Genomic DNA, 15,887 nt, shown 5'->3' on the forward strand with positions numbered 1-15,887 from the left:
CAGGATCAATGATAAAAGGTCCCCAATATTGGGAGAGCCAAACATCCACAGCCAGTCAGTCTTGCTAGGGTTGAGCTTAAGCTTGTTCTTCCCCAACCAGACCTTACAATCTCCAGGCATTACATCAAGACCTTGAAAACTTCACTTGGTCAGCCAAGGATTGAGAGGTACTGCTTAGTATCATCAGCTTACTGATAATACCTGACCCCAGATCAAAGGCTGACTTCCCCTTGTAGTCTCATGTAGATGTACAACTGGAGGACAGAAAGCATTGGGCCCTGAGGCACTCTGCAAATCAGGGGCTTTGGTCTCAACCTCTCCCCTCAGCCAATACTAACTGGAACCAGCCTCAGATGAGGAGAACCATTAACATCATGCTCCCCATTCCCACTTCTTGCAGCTGGTTCAGAAGAATAGCATGTTTGATAGTATCTGCTGAGAGATCAAGGAGAGCCAGGATGTTAGGACCACCTGGTCATCAATAAGTGCAACCAATGTCATCTCCATACTGTGTCCCTACCTGAAACCCAACTGAAAAGGTCCAGATAATTTTACTGCAAAAATACTTCCTCAGTTTATCTTTTGATTTATGAATATATGACTGTTTTTTTTACACCATATTCTTCTCTAACATTTGCAGAGGGTACCAGTGACTCTAATTTTTGTTTTACGCTCAAATTTACACCTTTTCTTTTTCTACCCTTCCCTTTGAAGCTATTATAGGTTAAATACATTGTTTAGAAAATATTTAAAAAGAATACAAACATCAGTAAGAACAAACTTCAACATGAAAGATGCCAAGATTAGCACTAACAGTACCAGATATGCTCCATGTGTAGAAAATCTAGTTCTTGCAAAAAAAGAAAAAAGAAAAAGCAGAGAAATAACCACTGTCTGTACAGTATTGCTAAAAAAAAAAAAAAAAAACTTTGTCCAGTATTTGGAAGTAAAGTCCAAATTCAGATTTTGTCTGTGGCATCTGAAGTCTGCTGAATGGAGAGTTTGTTAAATCGAGGTTGTTTGATTCAGAATTGTTAATTCTTTACAGCTAATAACTATAAGTACACAACAACAACAACAAAAAGGGAATCTGCATAGTCCTTTTACCATGGGCTAGTTTTTTGCAGTTGAGAGAGAGGCTGATTTTACTTCATTTTCCTGAGCTTGAATTCAGTATAGGTGAAACTGTAAGGTTTCTACAAACTTACAACTCTAATGTTCACATTTCTATTTACTGTTTCTTTCTGTTACTTATATATTTTTTCATAGGCTTTTTAGCTGAACATTTAATATACTCTATATTGTATCTTTACACTAGATTCAGGGCTGTAGTTGAACAAAAGTGAGAAGTTTTGAGTGCTGCCTTTGTGCTATTTCTCCTCTTTCATCTCCCATCCAAGCCATTTTACATCAAACAAATTATTCTTTTTCACCTCAAATGTAGGCATTTTGTCTAACTCTGAGGTGAGTCCTGTGGTCTTTCACATCTGCTGTTCATTTAATGAAAGAAATGTTATGTATAGGCTTGACTCAGTGTATAAGAGTATTTTGGAGAACGAGGCAGCATACATTATTGAGATGTTTTTATAAATATAATCTCATGCCTCAGAAGGAATGCCATTTCTTATTTTACAGTTGTTAATTCATAGCCTTATTTTTTTCCTTCCAAGTAATTGTAACGTGTTTCTTATATGAGCATATTATTGATGTGCTCTTCCAAGTTTGGCTATAGCATCCTCAAACCCTTCAGAAAAGACCTCATCACCATTATGTCCATTTCTTTCAATATGGCACCTTTACATGGGACCTAAATTTGTGTGTGTGCATTGTGTGTGTGTGTGTGTTTATTGTTATAAATTTTAGTATTTCAAATTAGCTGTCTGGAAAGCAGCCCTTTTTAAAAAATAATTATCCCAGGTACTTGTGCAGTCTATTAAAATAAATCAATCATTCTCAACAAAATTTTTAATAAAAGCACAGATGGAACTCGCTTTAAAAAATAATGGGGCTAGGAGAAAGATTAGTCTTCCCTCATGCTGCCGATGGTGGCCCTGATTTGTATTAATTATTTATTTTCCATTCGGGAAGTTAAAAACTACTAGCACAGTACAATAATACAGGTTTTCCATATTGTCTAATTTGTTGTGGATGGATTTATGTGTTGTTGCTTCATAAAATGTCATTTAGGTGGTGGGATTAGAGAAATTGCATATCTAGCAAAATTGTATGGATACTCTTTCCAGATCAAAACATTTGACATAGCAGAACATCTAACAATTAATTGTGTATTGTAAACATCAAGTTTGTACACTTATCTGTTGGCATGAATTCTGCCTACAGAAGAAGCATTGGATGCCTAAAAATGGCATCTAATTTGGTCTAAACCAAAAATATACAGACTCTTCCCTTTGAAAACAAAAAAACAATATCCTCCAATAAACTATAATTTAAGGACCTCTGATTCCAATTCCAAATTAAGGACCTCTGATTCCCCCTGCACCTATTTCTCAGAAATTCAGCAAACTTCATCTTTTCAGAAGCATCTACTATTCCTATGAATTTTCTTGTGCTTCTGTTAAAAAGCAAAAACTTACAGCTTTTTGTGTTTTGCTTATGTATAATCAACAAGAAACACAAATCCTACTTCACTCAGGATTGCATGTCAGGTTGGTCCATATTTAGTTGGGTTATGTCCTGAGTCGTCATTTGGCCAGAACAAAATCTTATGGTCACTAATTTTACTAATAATCTCCTTTGTACCAATTCCTTTCTTTTAGATTTTATCTCCAATACAATTTTAGCAGAAGTCAAAGTTAGCAAATTGGTGCTACAAATTTAGAAGCAAATGTCCTTGAAACAAATATATGGAGGATCATTCTAATATGCTCATTTAGATTGATTCCAGCTGAAGAAAAGTAGTGGAAACCTCCCTTCCTTCCCAAAGGTTTTCTAAGCACAAGTAGAAGACATAAGACATTGTGGTGTCAAAGATTGAAGTAAATATTATACAAACAAATGAAAATATGAGAGATTCCTTCATGAACAAACTGAAATGTGACAATTGGTTCCTTTAAATGTGTACTTTCTTGTTTGATTGTTCTGATCGCCTTTAGACATGGTAGGCAAGGTTTACTACAATGGATGTTGTCATTAATTGGTATGTTTCTACACATTTTTTTTTTCCTAAATAAAGCAACTTTGGATTCTACTTTGGATATACCTGGAAAGTCTTCCTAAATTAATTATTTCAGTTCACAATGGAGTAGGTTAGATTTAGGGTTACATTCTTTTGAAGTCTACTTTCTGACAATAGTTTCTTTCGTAAGTGTGTTGGCTATCTTAGAGTACATGTGATAATGTATTTTTTGAATGTATCTAAATTATGAAGGTACAAAAAAAAATAGGCACAGTTTAACCCCATAAACATTATCCAAAAGAAACTATGCAGAATGTGAAAATTATCGGAAATCCTAAGTGGACTTGAAGGGAAACTATTGCAGCATCCAGTTAACATAGACATGGGGCAAAGAAGAGTTTTTTGCCTGTTTATTTCTTCTGGAAGAACACCCAGCTGCCAGTACATTAGAAGGGTAATGAGAAAATTAGAGAGTTCAAGTCAGAGCTTGTCCTTTTAAAAGGTTTAATTGACTCATTTTTGTCTTATGCGTCAGGAATGCACAAGTCATCTTTTAAACTATATGCATGTAAATGTAATTCATTGGACAATGTCGGTAGAAATATTTTAATGATTTTAAAGCCAGTGTTTATTTATTTACCATTAATATCCCATCTTTCCTCCTATAGCTTAAATTGGCTGTGTATGTTAGTTCATCTTCTAATTGTTTTTTATCCCATTGTGTTGAGAAATAATTACTTGCCCAATGTCATCCAGTGAGTGTCCAAGGCTAGCCCCAATTCTCATCTAACGCTTAACTTGTGATTGCATCCCTGAACATTTGGCATATTATGGAAACAGCCATGATCTTAATCAACATAATTTGGCAGACATTTGAATGGCATTTTGCATAGCATAGAGATATTTAGAGTCACAAGATTTCTTAGTCTTAATCAGAAACTGACATTAGCAAAATCTCTCTAGTTATCAATAATGACCAACACAATTACTCTTTTGAAAGAACATGAAGCTGTGAATTTGCAGCTTTGAAAACTGCAGAGTTAAGTACTGATGTCAAATGATTTGGTACTGGGCTGCAAGTGTCTGTTTTAAGTGAAAGGGAAGCTATAAATAGAGAAGCTGATTTTCAAACATGGCCAAATAAATTTGAAAATAGGTATGTAACTAAATCAAAATTTGCACTATTTTATTATGAAGAGTAAAGGCGCTGCTAGGAGTTTCAGAAGCTAACAGAGTACAGTGTAAATAAAGTAGTGGTTCTGAGTTAACTGCAGCAATAAACTGTTTTTGTGTTTCTTGAGACCATCTTGTACAAGAATGTCAAACCTCTAACTTTTGAGAAGTTCCCCCCCCCCCGGGAAAAGAGATTTCTTGAAAAGTTCAAGTACAGTGGAACCTTGAGTTATGAATTTAATCCGTTCCGTGACTCTGGTTGCAACTCGAACTGGTCGCAACACGAGGCAAATTTTCCCATAAGGTTCAATGTAATTACCTTTAATCCGTTCCGGCGTCTGCGGACCACGCGTCAGGGGCGGAAAAACGGCCGCGGACCATGCGGCAGGGCGGAAAAATGGCTGCAGACCATGTGTCGGGTGGAAAATGGCTGTGGACCACATGGAACGGGCGGAAAATGGCTGCGGATCATCTGTCACCAGCCTAGCACTGAGGTTCCAGCCACCACTGTATATGCTCATGGATAAGAATACTCCAGGCCTTTTATGAAGGTTTCAAGTTTAGTCCTGCTTTTCTAGCAACTTTTCTATCGCCCTCTATGTTATCCAAATGAAGAATAAAGCAGAAGGACATGGGTGGCCATCAGAAGCCACAGTGGGTCCATGATATTGAGTAAATGTTGCAATTACATTATTCACATTATCTGCATGATTACATCATGGCACTTGTAATGCCATTTGCTGTTCTTTACCCTGTGTGGTTACTCATGCCAAAAGAAGACTCAGAAACAAATCCTGTTCTATGTTGTTTCTGTTCATATGCATAGGTGCTTCACTGGTACCTGTTGAAGCTCATTCCATAATCTTCGTTAAGGTTTGAGATCAGATTGTAGGATCATGCATCTGCTACTTACACCCACTATGGACAATGGCATGAATTCCCTCTGCTCTCGTTAACTATACTCAGCTTTATGTTGACACCATCCTTAAGCAAGCATTGTTAAATCTTAGGTCTCATTAAGTCCTTGTTATCATTAAGGTATGTGTTAAGTCAGGTTTAAAATCAAGGTGAGACAAAAGCAATAATGTAAGGAGGGCTAGATCAAGACAGTGTCCAAACCTTAATCTTGCTACCAATCCCGGAAGTGTGGTTGAGTTACATGAAGCATGTGTGTTTCATCTCCTGTTAACTTAAACTTGGTTAATCTTGATTTGGTTTGGTAAAATTGGTTCATGTTGGTTCATGTTCAATGTGATTTATTTCACAGTGCCTTAGCTTAATGGGATTCACCTGTAGATAATCTAATCTAGATAATTTCCTAATCTGTGCACATTTTCAAGGAAGCTTTATGCAGTAATCACCGTACTTTGCAAGCAGAAGCTCTGTTTTGAAGATATGGAGGAAAAAAGGACACGTGCTGTAATTCAGATCTAGAGAGGCCTTCTAGTAATCATTCAATCATCCAGACAGAGGGAAGAGCTTTTTCAGTAGAAGATGTCCTCTGGAGGGAGGATCAACTATTACTTAGTTTACTATTGTTTGAATACTGAAAACTTCCTCATTTTCCCAGGCTTTTCAATATTGCTATGTTTTAGCATTTTAACTATTTTAAGCTGCTGTAAGTAGTTATTGACTGGAATGTATTATTGTACTTTTATTTTATGTTTAGATTGTACTGTAATAATTTATATTTTTAATATGTTTAAGCTACTCTGAAAATGCTGATTGGCCATTGAGTGGGTTAAGAATAAATTTTGGGAAGGAAAAAATACATGATCATTCTAGATGGTGGATGTCAACTATTTCCAAGCCCTCCTCACCAATCCCCCACCCCCATGCTGGTATCTTCCAGAAAGAATAAATGCTGTATTCCTTTTCTTTTATTGGACATCATTCAATATAGCAGAAGTCTCATTATATCATAACCAGTCTGTGAACATGAAAAGTATAAGGGTGCATAACCATCTGTGGTTTGATTCATACAAAATGCTGTTATAGCTTAGTTTGTTTATTTTTAATCCACCAATTGTGTGTGTGTGTATGTGTGTGTGTGTGTGTGTCTTTGAGTCAGTGTTGACTCCTGGTGACTGCCTGTTTTCTTGGCAAGGTTTTTCAGAAGTGGTTTGCAATTGCTTGCTTCCTAGGGCTGAGAGAGAGTGACTGACCCAGGGTCACCCAACTGGCTTGGTGCCTAAGGCAGGACTAGAATTCATGACCTTTTGGTTTCCAGCCTGGTGCCTTAACCACTACATCAAATCAGCTTTCTAATTATGGGTTAGCATTGTATACAATGAATAAATGTGTAACAATCCATACTTAACACTTCCTGCTTAACATGTGTTAAAGTAACCTATTACTGAGTTTATACACATAAAGCTAAATTATTGTTTCCTTTAATTATAATTTTTTTAAATTAGCAATAATGAGTGGATTCTCATGTAGCATGGACCTATATGGTTTACAAATCACAGTAAAATGGTTTGCAAAACTTGTTAAGCTAAAGGTGAACAAAAGTTATGATTCAGTGTAATGTGTGAATCAAGATTGTGTGGGATAAAGAATATAACTCTCACATGTTACATACTTATGAAGAACAGAAATTAGTGTTCAGGATTTAAAAAATTTTTTTTTGCTCTCTAAATAAATCTAGAAGATTACAGAAATTTAGAATGTTACAGTGGCAGCTACTGATGTGAGGATTATCTTTCACACATTATCTGAAAGTGTTCGGTCACATCATTAATGGTCCATTAATGATGTGACCGAACACTTTCAGATAACACTTTGGTATTATTTTTGAAATGAACCATATACTCTGCATTTAAATCCAAAGAACTTTACAGCTGTAGTCAGAACTTTACTGTGCCATTTAGTGTCCTTTAGCTTTTAAAATTATTTCTGAGTAGCAGTGCATAGGATTGTAATATAAAATTAAAACGATCAAGACTTCTGAAACATTAGCCAACCAGAGTCATGCATTTTGAGATGGACATCGAAAAAAATAAAATATAACATGGATAATACTTCATATTCTACTGCTGCTTTGGAACAAATCATACTCCAGTATGAATATAAATTAATATTATTATTTCTATATATAAAGGAATAGAACTGATTATTCAGACTCTTCCAGGATAATGTTTACCTTATTGATTTTGGTGATAAATAAGTTGCCGGTGGAGCCTGGTTTTATTCTATAGAGTATGTCAATAGAAATACAGGTAGATTTACAGACACATATTTCAATTATGTGTTTGGTTTGTTCAAAACATAAATGATGCAAAAATGGTTTTTCTTTCTTCAGGTCATTGATATGCCTGAACATAATCCTGGTGATATGGGAGGAACAATGAGACTAGGGAAAAGGAAAACTATCTTTAAAACAGAAGACTCTATCTTAAGTAAGTCATAACATCTTTGGCTGAATCTTTTGCTTTTATGTTCAAATCATATCATAGAATCTTGTTCAAATATATACTGTTTTAAGCATAACATTAATTTCATTCAAAATGTCTTAAATCCTAATTGTAACTGCTATTAAGTTTCTACTTTCAGAAACCATTAGCAAATTTTAAGACAGATATAAAATGATTGCAGGATCAAGTTTCCCTTCACATTAGGATTTTGAAGGATGTAGTAGCAGCTACTTATGGCTGGTGCTTTCTACAAAAGCTTAGTTTGCGAGACTGTGATAGAAGCAACATCTCTACCACTATCACCATGCAAGTAGCAGAAAAATTGAAGCATAGGAACAAGGTACTACTTTCACTTTCTGGTAAATAATTGATCAAGGACAAACACCCCTCCTATCCAAAAGTAGAATGAAGAAAGGAACAGATCAGTGGCAACAGAAGAATTGGGTTCATTAATAAGCAAAGTCAAAATTCATTTCCTGCCACAGAGTTCCAAAATCTCTGCTTGTAGTCTATAACTATGTAAGTTGTTTTGGACAACAGTCACCCATCTCCAACCTTTCCTTTTGGGAAAGGGTGTTAAGGTGGTAGAGATGCATCAGTTTACAATTGTTCTGCTTCTTCCAGAGTGGATGGTTTCATTCAGTGTTGTCAGGGAGAGGTTGAACACTTTGGGCTTTCCTATTTTGGCTGCCTTAGGCTTGGCTCTTTCCCCCATTCTTTTTAAAATTTATATGAACCCACTGAGAAGGACATTTGTCAGTTGGTGGTGAGGTATCATCAGAATGCTAAGTATATAAGTATACTTGTATATCTCTAAGCCAGGTCTAGCAGATGTGGTGGAAGCCTTGACCCAATGCCTGAAGGCTGTGAAGTACTGAGTGGGGCAGTATAGGCCAAACAAGAAGGTGTTATGTGTTCACAAGCCTTCAAATTCCAGGGTAGCTCTGCCTTTAATTCTGGACTGGGTTGTCCTATTCCTGAAGGAGCAGGTGCACATTTGGGCAGTCCTTCAGGACCTAAGGCTCTTACTAGGACAGCAGGTAGAGGCTATGGCTAGGAGAATCTGCCCAGCTTTGGCTAGTGTACCAGTTACAACCTTTTTTGGAGTGGAATTCTCTAGCCAGGTGTAAAAGCAAAGGTGTGCAGGAGCCATTAAGGGAGAATAAAAGACAACTTGGTCCTTTTATTCCATAAGGGGAAGGTATGAGAAATAAACTCAAAATAACCCCACCTTGATTCTCTTTGGTATAAGAGGGGGCAGAGAAAGACTGGCAGGCTTTCAAAGTTGTGTTATTATGCCCTACAACAATAAAGTAGCATTCCTGTAATCCTTGCAATGTCTCTTTCCTGACATAACCTACCTCATAGGGCTGACATAACGGCAGCTCATATCTTTATCATCTTGCAAATGGATTGCTGCAATTCACTTTATTTGGGACTGCCCTTGAAGACAATTCAGAAATTACAACTGGTACAAAATGCAGCTGCCCACCTACTGATTCTGTGAGCCAGCACAACAGAATCATACAAATATTGTTTGAGCTGCAGAAGCTACCAGGAAGGTTCTGTGTCCAGCTCAAGGTTCTGATTGGGTGCTTGTTACTTTGGGACCACCTGCTGCAGGTAGAACCTACCTGTCTAATATGCACTGGCTGATAGGGGATTCCACAGATTCCCCTGGGGATGAGAGTCATAGCTCCTCACTTTGGAATAGGAGTCCCAGGCTGTTCAGAAGCATTAGGTGAGGTAGGATACAAATAACTCTGTAAATATAAAATTGAATAAAATCATTGTGAAGAACATAGTCCATATCTCCAATTATTAGGTTTTTGAATTTAACATGAACTTGAATTGAATAAAATATATTTTGCTAGTCTGTTGTCTTGTTGGAGTTGTATGTCTGTATTCTCTTCTTAGAATGAGGACTTTGCAGATTTTGAACCAAGCGGGAGTCAGAAAAAAATATCTGGTTTAGAAAGATTAGATTTTCTAACATAGATCAGTGGTCCAAAATACATTGCAATCTAATTTATTTCCCAGCCAATCTCCTTTGGTTTTTTCCCCCCTAAACTTTGTTTTCTAGGTCCTCTAGAAATCAAGCATAGTTTCTGCTTTATTATTGTTGATATATTACATATTTGTTCAAATATTTCCTGTTCTTGAACAAGACTACATTCACATGAAAGCTGATTTAAAAAAGAAATCTACCAACATTATGGTTCAATAAATATAATGTGAATCATTCGAGTTATGAACTTGGCAAATGCCAAACCTATTAACATTCTTCTTAATGTTTATTGAAGAAACCATAATTAACTGGGTCACTAAGCCATAAATATGGTTTAGAAACTATAAGGGCTAAGTTTGCACAACATACTAAATAAACAATCTTTTATCTCATGGTTCATTGGTTCACCTAAGTTAGAACTGGTTTCAGTGACTGGTTGTGGCTTTTCAAAGGACTGATTTAGGAACCTTTCCGAATTTTTACATCTTGTAATGGGGTTGTCAGGTGAGGCCCAGACTGCTTATCCTCACATCCCGGTTGCCGTTGTGTGAAGCTTACCAGGGCGTTTCCTCACAATGCAGCCTTTATGTCATGACACCAATAATGTATATGTCTTCATCTCGGGGCACCAATATAATTTACATTAGGCCAGGAGGTTGGGTGAGCTTTGCTGGTGACATGGCGCTTTGTTTTGGGGGTTGTTGTTTGAACCAAGGCATCATGGGTTATATGTCATGGTGGTGATTTTAATCTTTGTATGCTGCCCATACAGTTACTGGGCGGCTCTATAAATAATTTAAATAAATAAACATTAAATCAATGTTGCTTTTCCAGAGCTTGCACAAATGCTCAGGTAAGCTTGAGAAAAAATTAGAGAGGAAGGACTGTTCTGCATGTCTTATATGACTGCTATTATGATGGGGAAATAAACAAATATAAAGTGCAAAAATCGATATGAACTATTTTGTAACAGTTAATGGATGGGTCTGTCATATACCAGAAATATGGTGAAGCAAGGTTGGAATCGCTTTAACCTTAAATGGAGAGAAATGGTTATTGAGTCTGATTCCTAGTTCCTGCTCTGACTAATCGGATATATAGAACTTTTTCTTTTTTCATCTTACTTTCCATCCATATCACATTTTCGGCTTCCTACATATGAGCAGCTGCCTTACGGGTATAATAATTACATAACAGATACAGAGTAGGGGCCAGTATTGAAGTAAAAGCATCTGATTTGTCTTCTGGACTATGTGCCAGGAAGAATTGACCAGAATAATGCATGATTATATTGTATACTGTATAATAGAATATACTCTGTATAGTGTGATCTTTACCTCCTCATCCAGCCTTCACAGCTTTATAAAAAATGTGTATTTTACTATCTCAAAATACTTGCTGAAAAGTACCTCTATTTATCTACCTAGTGGAGTTTGTAACAGATGTTCTATCTTCCTCAGCACAACTCTCTTGAGGATTCCTTTTTTTACATACATGTTTCTCCCTTCATCTCATGACTCACAATTGGAGTTTCTGCTTATCTTTGGCAAAGTTATTCTGTGCCTTCCCTCTGGGGGTGAGGGGGTGGGGGAATGCACCTAAAGAACTCCAAAATTCTGGTCTCTTTTTTTGCCTTTGTTCTAATTCAAGGATGTGAATCTCCTGGATTGGGTTGCTGAATAATATTTGTGTACTTAAGCTCTTGTAGAATTGATTAGAAATTAATAGGGTGTAAGCAAACAATGTTAGGAGAAAAATACTTTTTAAAAGCTTTTGATTTTTTTTAGGGAAACTCTATGGTAATGAAGCTTTTGTGGAAGAACGACATAGGCATCGCTATGAGGTAAGTGACACCTAACCTATTTTTTCCAGTTTTTTAAAAAAAGTATCCATATTAAGACAATGACATGTATCACTTTATAGTATAACAGTACTGGACATCATCCTGAGGTTGGTGTTGGAATCCTTATATACAGGGAGAAGAGTCTAGACTGGGTCATGAATTCATGTCCTTAATGGCAACCATAAGCTTATGGCAGATTGTTGTTCGGATGCATGAAGATGGGCACATACTCAAGTTTGGTTTTTACTTGGAAGCAGATAGACATGATCTAAATATGGAGAGCATTGCTATTGCCCTTTTCCATTGTCAAACTGAGGATTCTGGGCTTCCTGGAACTCTGCAAGTGGGAAGAACCTTTTAGGACGGTCTCTTCCATTCACCTCTTGGATCTGGAAGATTTCAAGAGGGGATTGGGGATTTTCCCAGCAATTTGGTAGGCAGTTCCATTTCACACCATAGCACTGGACAAGACACTCCTGTGAGACCTTTTCCTTGTTTTCTGAGGATCTATGGAGGATGAAACATTTGAAAAGTGGCATAAAAACAAATACGAATATGACTGAACATTGGTCCTGCTCACATGTGAGCCTAGTTGGTGACAAGAAGAGTGGAAAATCATGTAGTCTTCTCCATGAATTCCTGGTCAGTGAAACTCTTCAGGGTGACTTGCACCCTGTTGGGATAGGATAGGCTGGACAAAGTTACTTCAGGCCATCCAGATGAAGTTGCAGATTGATTTGTGGGTAAAGTTACTTCTATTATTTCTGCTTTTGATACTAATTTAGCAGGGTCAAGTGAAAGAGAAGGGTTGCATCCTGCATTGCAATCTCAGGTTCTTCCAAGCTTGTGAAATCTGAGAAAGTAGATAGGGTCCTCTGCGATATAAGCTCTTCCACCTGTGGGTTACATGGGGTCAGGTTCTCCCCTTCTGGTTTCACTAGCTTTTGGCAGATGTGTTTGTGGCTATCTAATTATTATTATGATTGGTTGCACAATCAGCCAGATGTTTAGATTGGATTTGACATTTTTATCCACCTATTGAGTCCTTCCCAAGGACCCGGGATAGATAGATGTTGTTGTTTGATGGTGTTACAGGTATTATTTGTTTTAATGTGGGTTTGGGGGTTTTCTGTTTTGATATGTGTACCACTCTATGGTCTATGTTGATTGGAGCAGTACATAAATACTATAAAAATAAATAAATAAATAAATAAAGGAATACGGCAAATATTTAACCCTCAGAGAAATCTAATTCCTTCTGCATAATATGTTTCTGCATAATATTTTGTACATCCAAATATTGTAGAAAAATTGGGTTGCTGCTTGCTGTATTTACAGGTAGCTGTTTGTACTGTAAACTCTCACATATCTAATGAACAAGCCAAGCCTAGACAAATTCAGCGAAATATCCTTTTCCTCTTTGCTTTGCTTTCAAAGGAGTGGCAACTGCTCTTGCTACAGAATCTAATATCCTGTAGATGGGTATATGCATACTGTAGCTGTGCTTGGATTCCATCCATTATCCCAAAGCTATCTTTACCCTATAAGAAAGTCTGCCCTCAATTTGCCTTATTTGTCTCCCATACCTGGGATTAACTTTTCATACTGCAAATTATCTACAAAAAACAAATTTTGGGTCTTAGTAATTTTTATATGATGATTTTAAATGGTTATTTGTAAGTTTTCCTATTTTTAAAAGATTATTGACTTTATTTTAGTTTCATGTGAATATATTGGAAGCCAGCATGGATACAATTCTTAGCTAAAGTAACAGAAAAATCAATTGATAATTATTACATAGAAAATGATGCAGGCTTGAACAAACAAGAAAAAGCCATCTCTGCACAGAAGGTGAGAGAGAAGGGAATGTGCATCTGTGCCTCCTTCATTTATTTTCAAACTATGATTAGGCTATAATGGCTGAATCAGTCTGTTATTTGATTGTTACCAAAAGCTTTTCTTAATTAGAGCTACTAAAAATAATAAAGTCCTATAAGAAGATTGCAGATAAGTAGAAACACTGCACTACCAGTTGGTCTGGGTATCAGCTTTCACTACTATGACAGTACTTACTTTAGAACTCTTGAAGCAGTCCATTTATCTTTTACCTCTTTGCTTTCCCCCATTCCAGGTAAATCCTGAATTGATTCACTTCTTTGAAGATAAAGGTTTGAAGTTCGTTGGTCATGACACGGAAGGGAAGAGAATGGAGATAATTGAACTGGATGGTAAGGACTTGGGCTTCTGGCAACACCTTCCATATGAAAGATGAAGTATAATTAATGTTACTGTAAATGCATGAAGACATGATGATTCTATAAGAGTCAGTGCTGACATTTGTTAGTGCTTGAAATTTAGGGATATGCATCAATTGCCACATTAAAAATGGAACTATTACAGAGACCTAGCATGAGCTTTTTGTGAAAATAAGGATGTACATTTATCTAACTATGAAAACTTGAAGCGTGCTAATGAAATTTGGCACAAAAAGCTATTTCTGTAATCTAGCCAGCCCTAAATTTATGCCATGGATTATTCCATGATCTATAATTGTAGACTTCTAAGGGACAATGAGTCCAAGCTCATCTTTCAGTAGCTGTCCAGCCCAGTGTTTGAATGCTTTCAGTGAAGGAAACTCACCACCTTTTTTGGTAATTGATGCCTTTGTCAAATTGTTCTTACTATTAAACAAATTATTCTTGACATTCATCTAAAATTGGCCTTTCATATCCTGCGATATGAAATCATAGAGAACTATAGATGTCCCATGTGACATCCTTTCCTGGACTTGAAAAGTTATTCCTCCTTCCAACCTCTTTTCTGAAGGCTAAACATAGTTACTTCTCATAAGACTTGGTTCTTCATGATCTCCTGAACATGTATTGTGTGCCTTTGTATGTGAATTCAGAGATGACCAATTGAAGAACTTTACTTGAGATAAGAAACCAGTTTATCTTTCTTAATCTTGGGTTCTGTGGTTCCTGCTCCTGAGCATGTGCATTAAATCAAACATGTGAATTTTCAGATGACCACTTAAAGAACTTTAGTTACTGGTAAGTAACTAGTTCTTTCTAGTTCCTTGATCATTGTTGTTGGTTTTTTCTGAACCTATTCCAGTTTCTCTGGGCTTTTCTTAAAATGTAGTGCCCAAAACTGGATGCAGGACTTGAAGTGGGGTCTAACCAATGCGGAATAGAATAGAACTGTTGCTTCCATGGTCTGGAAAATAAACTGTTGCAGATGAAGCCTAAAATTATATTGGTCTTTTTAGCAGCCACATCATTCTGCTGACTGGTATTTTGCTTGTGAGCGACCACAATTCCAAAATCCCTTTTACGTGTAACTATTGCTAAGCCATGTATCTCCCATCCTATAACAGTACATTTGTTTTCTGTTTTTAAGTGTAAGCATTTGCATTTATCTTAATTAAATTTCATTTGGTTTTTAGCAAACTTTGTTAACCTAAACTTTGTTAAAATTTTGTTAAACTTTGTTAACCCTAAGTAAACCAAAAGACCCAGTAGCCCAAGAAGAAAAAGCAGGAGTCATCTACAACATACAGTGTAAGGACTGTAACAAACACTACGTAGGACAGACAGGCAAAAGACTAGCAGAGCTCATCCACGAGCACCAACTAGCAGTCAGAAGACATGATGAAAATTCCTTAATCTCACAACACATGGACAGACTCAACCATAGTTTTAACTGGGAAACTATCAGCATTTTAGACCAAGCTAAATCCAAATATGCAGGAGAATTCTTGGAAGCCTGGTATTCAGACAAGACAGCAATTAACAGACATCGACATACTATTCAAAAGAGACAAAAGACCAGAAGATCGCCTCACCAGCAATCAATCACCAGCAATCATCACCAGCAATCATCACCCAGATAAGCAAAGGTTACCACCAGGCACACAATCAAGCAGCAAACACATGCCAATCAAAGAACGACCAGAGGAGCAAAACAAAACCCCCACCCCCACCAGCACCGGAAAGGCAGGCCACAGCACATAAATAGAGAGCAAACCCCATCCCATTTTAGCACTGAAGATGTTACCTAGCCGGGTAATGAAACGTTTGCAAGAAAAGAACCAAGCTCAGAGAACCGCAAGGACTCCACAGTTCTAGGAATTTAGCTACCCCATATGCATATTTAATAAGCATCCCCACTGCCTCTTCAACTAAGTCATTAATACAAATGTTGAAAAATAGAAGGTCCAGGACCAAACCTTGTGGCATCCCATTGGATATCTCTCTCCAATTTGAAGAGAACCATTAATGAGCATTTTTAAGTATGGGTTTAAGTCAG

At 36.9% G+C, this 15,887-nt stretch overlaps 1 protein-coding gene across 5 annotated transcripts in view; it reads left to right on the forward strand.

Moving 5' to 3' along the window:
- CTPS2 (CTP synthase 2) overlaps positions 1–15,887 on the forward strand; it is a 93,219-nt gene that overhangs the window by 60,746 nt on the left and 16,586 nt on the right. For all 5 annotated transcript variants that reach the window (XM_088144898.1, XM_007428870.4, XM_088144896.1 and 2 more), the window contains exons 14-16: positions 7,614–7,710; positions 11,521–11,576; positions 13,708–13,804. In XM_088144898.1, coding sequence (XP_088001024.1) covers positions 7,614–7,710; positions 11,521–11,576; positions 13,708–13,804 — 250 coding nt within the window. The remainder of the gene's footprint in view (positions 1–7,613; positions 7,711–11,520; positions 11,577–13,707; positions 13,805–15,887) is intronic.

This window comes from Python bivittatus, unplaced genomic scaffold, assembly GCF_059951505.1.
Source record: "Python bivittatus isolate LINGU-HERP-01145 unplaced genomic scaffold, Pbiv_v1 ctg000350_np1212, whole genome shotgun sequence".
NCBI classification, from domain to species: domain Eukaryota; kingdom Metazoa; phylum Chordata; class Lepidosauria; order Squamata; family Pythonidae; genus Python; species Python bivittatus.